We start from the raw sequence: 8,942 nt of genomic DNA on the forward strand, positions 1-8,942 counted from the left end.
CTGTTTATGGTGACGCAGTGTTCCATCTGGTGGGATTGTAAATTGAAATGCGACTAAATAATACGTGATATATATGTAAATTTATGTGTGAGTGATGTAAAGTTCATGAAATTGTCCGTGATATATTGCATTTTAAAATGTGACTGGGAAGTCTTTAAGTAAATTTTCTTTGTATGTGTAAATTTAAATGTGACTGTGTATGGTATGAAGTGTGAGATGAACCCTGCCCAATCTGTTTGTTTTAAGGATTAGAACGGTCCACAGCTTTCAATCCCATAACAATTCCTGCCGGCAAAAAGAGAACACGCCGTTGGATTATTGCCAAGACAAGTTAAAGGATTAATGACAAAGTTGCCATAAAATTTGAAAGCATATGCATTTTATTCTATGCGACTAAACCAAATAGTGATTCAGCTTCCTGTTGGATTAGGAAGGCAAGGAACAGGGCACAATTAAGGTAAATATCGCTTTCTCGCTTTTTCGCTCTATCGCTTTCTCGCTTTATCGCTTTCTCGACTGGCTGTATCGCTTTCTCGCTCTATCGCTTTATCGACTGGCTGTATCGCTTTCTCGCTCTATCGCTTTCTCGTTTTATCGCTTTCTCGCCTTGTTTTATCGCTCTCTCGCTTTCTCGCTCTATCGCTTTATCACTTTCTCGTCTAGTGCTATTGCTTTCTCGTCTCGAGTTATCGCTTTATCGTCTCGTGTTATCACTTTCTCGTCTCGCGATATCGCTTTCTCGTCTTGTGATATCGCTTTCTCGCTTTCTCGCCTGAAAAATTTCATGGCTCCACTATTGTTAGGGCATCATAGCTCAGCTATTGCTACGGCATGATAGCTGCACTATTGCCAGGACATCATAGCTCAGCTATTGCTACGGCATGATAGCTCCACTATTGTTAGGACATCATGGCTCCGCTATTGCTACGGCATGATAGCTGCACTATTGCCAATACATCATAGCTCAGCTATTGCTACGGCATGATAGCTGCACTATTGCCAGGACATCATAGCTCAGCTATTGCTACGGCATGATAGCTGCGCTATTGCCAGGACATCATAGCTCAGCTATTGCTACGGCATGATAGCTCCACTATTGTTAGGACATCATGGCTCCGCTATTGCTACGGCGTTATGGCTCCACCATTGTTAGGACATCAAAACTTCACTAGTGTCAGCACAAAACAACTCCACTATTGACTGTCTATACATACATGCGAGATATCCATCCGATTTCGATCATGATAATACAACCATGGTTATAGGACATCTCGCCTATATCCAAATGAGGATACCAGAGCATTAGTCAATAAAGCATATCACAACTACACAACATCATGGATTAATGAGCAATTGGTAATCGCCTGCTGAGTTTCTGATCACTGAAGGATTGTATAAAAGCGCCCATCCCTTTTTCTATGTTACAAATTAAATTCTGGTAAAAATAAAGCCGTCAAAACAATCATCCACGCCCATGCGATATATCCATTATGCAATCCCGCTGACATGGCATATGAATCTCTATCAAATAGTGAAAAGTTGACGTGTTGTACTGCACAGCTGGCACCAGTCATCAACATATTAACACGTCAAAATTGACCAAAGTTTCACCACTATTTTATAACTGTATGTGTTATTGAAAATTGGAAATTTACAGACCAATTGGACACATTCCACAGTGTTAAACCTGTCAAGGGTCACAATGACAACGAGTATCAGACTTAATCGCTGACCAGTATCGCTTAAGCTAACAGAACCAAGGTGCAATGCATGTATCTGTCTCTACGGCTGTTTGTAGTTCATGCTGGTGAAATCTCGTGCTTGCCATGTATACTTTCGTGGCATACTCACGACTGGCTATCGATGCCTTGGTCCATCCAGATGATATACTCTGAAGTTCACAATAACAAGATTATCGTAAGTTGTAGCTGTAAACGCGAATATCTGCGATAGCTGCAGTAGATATATAACACGGGTGACAGTCATAAATCAGGGGGTGGCTGTCTTGTGAATTTTATCTATTGCATTACGTTGTGAATACATGCTGTTTTGTAACTGTGTACAATGTAGATTGTGTAAACGCCCTCTGGCTTGATGTGTAGAGTATTTAACAATGACAGCGTTGTATACTTTTGAGTGTGTCGTGATTAATGTAGTATGTATAACGAATCTACGTATGATGTTTATGTTCTTTGAAAGTTGATTGATCACTATAATAATTGTACCCATGCTATTATCGAATGATTATGTAACAAAAGACCACGTGACAGCTGTGATTAAACTCCTTGTTTGTTTACTCAGGTGTTGTGTTGTGTATGGGTAGATATAGTCATACCTCTTGCCAAGCGAGCCAATTCCCCGAACTCGCGGTTTAATAAACATATGCTAAGACGAGTTAGCTGGTCACCTAGAATGGGAGTATGTATATGCTACTGTTCAAAATAGGGAATAGCGTTCCCTTTCTTGTCACTACCTCGTGGTGAAATTGAAACATCAACGATTGTGGAAAACCCGACTGTTGAAACGTTGAAGCCATTCCTCGGACTCCTCTGTTTCCAGGTCGGACAGGTAAATTAGTGGAAGGAAATGGCTCTTTCGTTGTTATTCAACGACATCACATCACTGAAATACATGTACATTACAGTTCTTAACAAGATTATATTGTATAGAACATTCAGTATTTGGTATTGTTTGCAAAGTCCGACCAAAATACAGAGACTACGTAATTCCGTATTGGACGGAGTGTATCTTTGCTCATGCTGTCAACCACCAGATTGTCTTGGTGGACTTGTGTGATGTACAGACTGCAACGATACTGCATAAATATTGTGACTGAGCCATCATCCACGCCTATTCATTGCCGACAGTTAAACGTACAAAATACAATACCGGCATCTTGTCATTAAATTGGGGAATAAACACGAAATAGAAAAGCACAATATCCTGTATTATGTAAATGAACATGTGAAATCATCTGTCATAAAGTGAAAAAAGAAAGGACTAAATCGATTTTTTCCCTTCTGCTGCATTGTTTTCGCGTATCCACGGTGTCCAGTCTCGTGCATAGTTATCTTGTCATGCGCAGTGTTTACAATAGACACATCACGAGTGACCGCCGTTGATGTTTTACAAACAGCATCATCTTCAGTTGTTTGCTCTCATCATCCATGTAATCAATAACCCATTTTCCTCGCTTTCGCGTCCTCTTTCATTCCGATCAGCTGGTGTGTTGACGGTGTTGCCATTGACGACAGCAATAGTGTAGTCAATCAAACGCTCGCCACCCGTGACGGGACGTGTACGTTAAGAGACATTTGGGGAAGAGGTAGTAGTAGAAGGGGCCCTGCTTGCACAAACGTTGGTGGGAAATGAAATAACGGGAGCTCGCTGCGTCGATTTACTAGTCCCTAACGTCAAACTTCATTACAGGTATGTATGATTTATGATAAACATGTTATACCGCGTAACACAATCATACCCTCTGGCAACTGAAACACTACTTGTATATGTAAACTTACTGCAGCCATAGTCATTGATATTTGTGAAGAAGTTAAAGCATTATAAAGTGAAGATATATTGCATGGCCCGAGCAAACATATACTGATTACACTCGATCAAGGCTGGTTGATTGGACGTAGGGCCCTAATGGAGAATTGATAAAGCAATCCAGCTGTGATTATAGATCACAATGCGTGTCGAAAGGAAACCCAGCTCTAAGTAAATATTTAAGTATGGACTTAACAATGGAAGTGATAATGCTATGTCCGAGTAAACCTTGAACATGTCTCTCGGCTACAAGTCCTCTTGTTAAAGCATTACCGTATGGGTATATTGTATCATGACTTTAGTATATATCAAACACGAAACTGAAATAAGCTATGCACAACCATAACAGAAACCTTACGATTAATGAACCATGACGACCGCTTATTATATCAAATGTTGGAACCCCCTGCAAGGACATTCTGTTAGCTTCCCGTTTCGTGCGATCAGTGTAGTTTGGTATTTTCTGGTACTGTATGCGCCCTGACAATGTATGTACCCTAACAGCACAATGTTGTCACATGTTGATCACTTTTTCCTTTTTTGTCCAGGCCTGTAACTGCGCCGCTTTTTGTACCCTCGGATGCGTTCAGTCACCCGTGGGCTGTTACTGTGTTGGAATACAACCCCAGCTCACACACCTGCCGGGTCATACACCAGAGAGATTTGTCTGTACATGTCGACAGTTACAGTGCATAGTACAAAGCATGTGCACGGTGGGTCATTGAGACGCCTGGATATGTTGTCCTGAGTGTCAAAGCGTCATTAACAGGCGACAAGCTAGCTAGCGTGATACAGACACATGATTACCTATATCAAACAAATACGACAAATAATGGTGTCTCCGACCTGTGCAATGCCTGAGAATCAAAGAACATTTGTTTTTCCTACAAGCCGAACGAGTATTTGCGAGAACGTTAATAGCATATTACACGATACACGTATCTTATAGCCCTACTGACGTAACTAAAACGTTAGGTTTTGGCTGGAAGGTTAGTTGCTATTTTCAGTCCCTGGTCATTGGATATTTTCCTGGTGTCGCGTATGTAACAAGGCAATACATTAGAGGTAAACCTATTTTATTTTTTAAAATGCCGGCGAACAACGTTGCACGCGAGTCTCTGATGTCCAAGTTCAGGTCTCATTACAAAAAGAACAATCATCCCTTGACGCCAGAGTTTGTTATTGCGCACGCAGTGCCTATGTTCTTATTCACTATAGTAGGCACATGGGTGATTGGTATCGCTGACGTCCTACCCACCATCTACAGGGACAAGGGACCGACCACGGTGCTGCTGCAGAGGCTGTTCGTTTCCTTCCTCTTCGCCGAGTTGATGATTAACTGGCTGTGTATCCGGTACGTGGATTCGTCCTACTCTCATTATAAGAAGTCAGGTCAAGGTCACTCGAGTGATGTGGAAGGTCAAGGAGATGGGAAAGGGAAAACCTCCGCAGAAAACAATGAAAACGGAAATCGGACGCCGGAGACCGCTGGGCTGCGTGAACGATTCGTCAAACCATCTTCTATGGATTTTTCTGGTTTGGCGAATAAGGATAAAACTGGCGGTAAAAGTGTTAAATACCCGTACTGGTCATGGTGTCCATGTTTTCAGTGTGACGTCATGCGCCCCCCTCGATGCCATCACTGCGAACTGTGCAAAACGTGCATTCTCAAACGGGACCACCATTGCTACTTCGCGGGCAGTTGCGTGGGGTGGAGGAATCTACGTCACTTTGTGATATTCTGTCTGTGGGCATCGCTTGCGTGCTCCTATGCTCTTGTTCACGCATTGTATTACGTGTACTACTATTTCTGGTTCCGGATTTCCTACCTCGACTTCATACCACCCTTAACAGTATTACGTATGATGCTGGGATACACGTCTCCAATAGTCGTCATATACATGTCTGTCACGTGCTTTCTGTTTTATTTTGTATTTTTGTCAGCTTCGTTCCTACTTGAACATACTTTGATGATCAAGAATGGAATGACCTCATTTGAACTTGGCAATCTTAACAGAAAAAAGATCGAAATCACTGACACGCGTCCCCTATCTGGTAAACTGCAGTCAGTATTTGGACCCAACTGGGGTCTAAGTATTTTTCTACCGTTACACAATGTGTACCCCCCAACTGAGGACCCTCTGCTGTGGCCGACGATCAAAGTACAACGTCATACGTCGGAGTAGAACATATGTTATGAAAAGCAGCCGTCATCTCTCCGACAGTCCCTCCCCACACCGCCGTCCATATTCCGTGAAAGGCTCCCATTGTCCAGTGATGTAATTCACAAGCTGTGATGGGTCGAGATCACCGAGTCCTTGCAGCAGTTACTCCTATCATAAAAACTGTATGTTACTTTTACTCATTGAAAATATTTGCTTTTGCCAAATAAGTGTAGATATATTTACTCCTATATGGGTTTTTGATAGCATTGTTTATGTGACGTCTGTGAAACAGGGTGTTATACTACCGAATCCTTTACAGATTTTATATTTAGTATCAGATCGATATTTTCAAATGGTGAATATTTCTACTGTACGGTGCCGCCAAATATTTTGCTATTATTGGCCATGTGCTTTAAAAGTGCAACTGACTTTCCCGAATGGCCCAGTCTTGTAAATGTCCCGTTCAATACGAAAGTAAAGACGTTGATTATGGCATAATATTTCTTGTGTATACAACGTATTGTACACCAAGTCTTGACTTGCAGATGTGTGTTTTATCTGTCTCTTCATCGGACTGTGTCCATGTGTGTATCTGTTATGAGTGTGTGTGCGATTGGGTTGTCTAAAAAAGACGTCTTAAGACACGATACCCATTGGTGAGTTCTACTGACATCAAGTAGAGGTGATCAGATTTATAGTTATATGTCGGGTATCATATGAAATAGATGTGATATATTCAGTTATATCTCGCTTTGGTGAAATCCACGGGCCCCTGTGGTGCTGACACACAAACATTCAGTAAGATTTGGATCTTCAGGTTGTCCACGTTCAACCGACGCAACTTTGTACATTCATACATTTACTCACCGTAGTACTGAGGCTGAACCTTTTGTCAAGTAAAATCTTTGCAAATGTGTGCACTAATACTGATCTAAAAGTTCAACTATATGGTAAGACACAAAACCTTTGCTTTAAATATATAAAACTAAACCGTAAGTTACTGAAATGAAATTTCTTAGTGCCAAAGTGGAATTATAATTCAAATGTTTTAAAAGGGTTTGGGAAGTATTGTTTTTGTAATTGAGACATATTATTATGCACAATTATGTGTTAAGACAAAGAAACATAGAAGATTGAATAGTTTTACTGTAGATGGGGTTAATAGACTCCCGACCTGGTATGATGTCACATCAAATGTTTTGCACTGAACTGTACTTGCACCGATCACCATAGCGTCTTTCAAGCCATGCCTATTTAAAACGCCATCTAACACGAAGCTCTGACAACGGTTGGCAACGTACGTGTATACCTTCACGCAAACCAAAAACACTGTGAACGTTACATAGTAACAGAGATACTGAAAAGGTGTATCCTAGATACGGAGGAAGATCGATCGTTTACAAGTGTAGAGTTTCCACATCGCTGTTTGCCCCACTGACACACCTGCCAAGAAAAGCAGGACATACGTTGATAATTAAAATTACGGTAACTGCATGTCTTATCAACGCCTGCAGCACGTTACGCTGCAGAGTATTTCCCTGAGATCGAAGTATGACACTGACGAGAATATACTCCACCTGCTACATCAGTTCACGGAACATGTTTCTTTCCATTGGACATGCTTCCTTCTATTCACTGCCTGTCGTCGACTAACATCGTCGAATTACCATGCGAACCAACTTTTTCTGTGCTTCAGGTGCTTGTATTGAATGAGGTAGGACGGTGTACTGATGAAAGTAATGAACAAACAGATATACAGTGGAATCTGTCTTAACCGGACACTGGCGAATCCGGATTCAGTGACTGATTGCTTTCACTACGTCCATTTATCACCATCTTGTTTGTTTGTCGCTGAACGCCACATTCAGCAACTGTCTACGTGTACGACAGTAGTCTGTCAATAAACAATCCAGTAACTGACGTCATGACCATCGATCTGGGAAGTTGGAATACGATGACATGCAGTAACCATATCATCATCTGAAATATCTGTACTCAAGACTCCTTCGGGACTCCGACCAGTGCTGATTTCTGCATCATCCCCCACGAACATCAGGTTGAGATACCTGTCCCTCTCAAATTTAGACTAAACATGTTCCGCTCTGTTGTGCTGCAGTGTTGAGCTGTTGAGGTGCAACCGCGATAAATGGAATGTTTCCTTTAAATGTAAAATGCACCTCAGATGGTTTCTATCGTGTTTCGCACCCGTATATATTTTCATATACAAACAGGGCTTAACCTTGACTTATAAAATACAGGTGAAGATCACGGGGTAGAATAGGGCTTCAGCAACCCATGCTTGAAATAAAAGGCGACTATGCTTGTCGTAAGAGGCGACCAACGGGATCGGGTGGTCAGGCTTGCTGACACATGTCATCAGTTCCCAATTGCGCAGATCGATGCTCATCACCAGTTGATCACTGGATTGTCTGGTTCAGAGTCAATTATTTACAGCCCGCCGCCATATAGCTGGAATATTGCTGAGTGCAGCATAAAACTAAACTCTCTCACTCTCACTAACTCACTTGACTACAAAAAGTCTGGTTCAGGGGACCCCATCAATAAATATTACGACACTCACAAATAACACGAGGGTCATGTAAACTATTGAAATGGTATAGTGTACATATAGACATTAACCTCAGAGCCTGAAATTAATCAGTGGTAACTGTGGATAGTGGTCAAGACACATGGGTGAGTGAGTGAATGAGTTTATTTTTACGCCGGTTTAGCAACATTCCAGCTATATCACGGCGGGGTACCCACCGCACACATTGCACCATGTGGGGAATCGAACTCGGGTATTCGGAGAGACGAGCGAACGCTTTAACCACTTGGCTACCCTAGCGCCCACGTAGTGGTGAAATAACAGACACCGACAGCTATTATTGATGCTCTGTAGGTACGAGAGATGGTTACTGTGATTTCATATCCCTGAATCACGGACTCAGACGGGCTGGCACTGGTGACCCAATCAACCTATGAAATAGGTAAGCAAAAACAACATGATAAAATCAATATTTATGTCAATATAAATCTATATATATACATATATATAGATATAGATATATAGATATGTAAAACTTCCTGTTCCTATGAACATGTATTGATCTTCTGGAGGCAAGATGCCTGCAGGATGAAGAACGCTCAGTAATTCTTGAAACATCTTACGGACTGGCCTTGACCAACTCATTTGTCCGGATTGTAAGAAAATTGGACAGCTTCTGTCCA

General features: G+C 41.7%; 1 protein-coding gene across 1 annotated transcript; it reads left to right on the top strand.

Annotated features, from left to right (window-relative positions):
• The first annotated feature begins 3,249 nt into the window (after positions 1-3,249).
• Positions 3,250-6,206, top strand: LOC137276733 (uncharacterized). The gene is made up of 2 exons (XM_067808370.1): positions 3,250-3,429; positions 4,095-6,206. Exon 2 carries the CDS (start codon positions 4,635-4,637, stop codon positions 5,730-5,732), a length of 1,098 nt encoding a protein of 365 aa, XP_067664471.1. The 5' UTR covers positions 3,250-3,429; positions 4,095-4,634; the 3' UTR covers positions 5,733-6,206.
• The last annotated feature ends 2,736 nt before the right edge of the window (positions 6,207-8,942 follow it).

Source organism: Haliotis asinina, chromosome 3 (assembly GCF_037392515.1).
Source record: "Haliotis asinina isolate JCU_RB_2024 chromosome 3, JCU_Hal_asi_v2, whole genome shotgun sequence".
NCBI classification, from domain to species: domain Eukaryota; kingdom Metazoa; phylum Mollusca; class Gastropoda; order Lepetellida; family Haliotidae; genus Haliotis; species Haliotis asinina.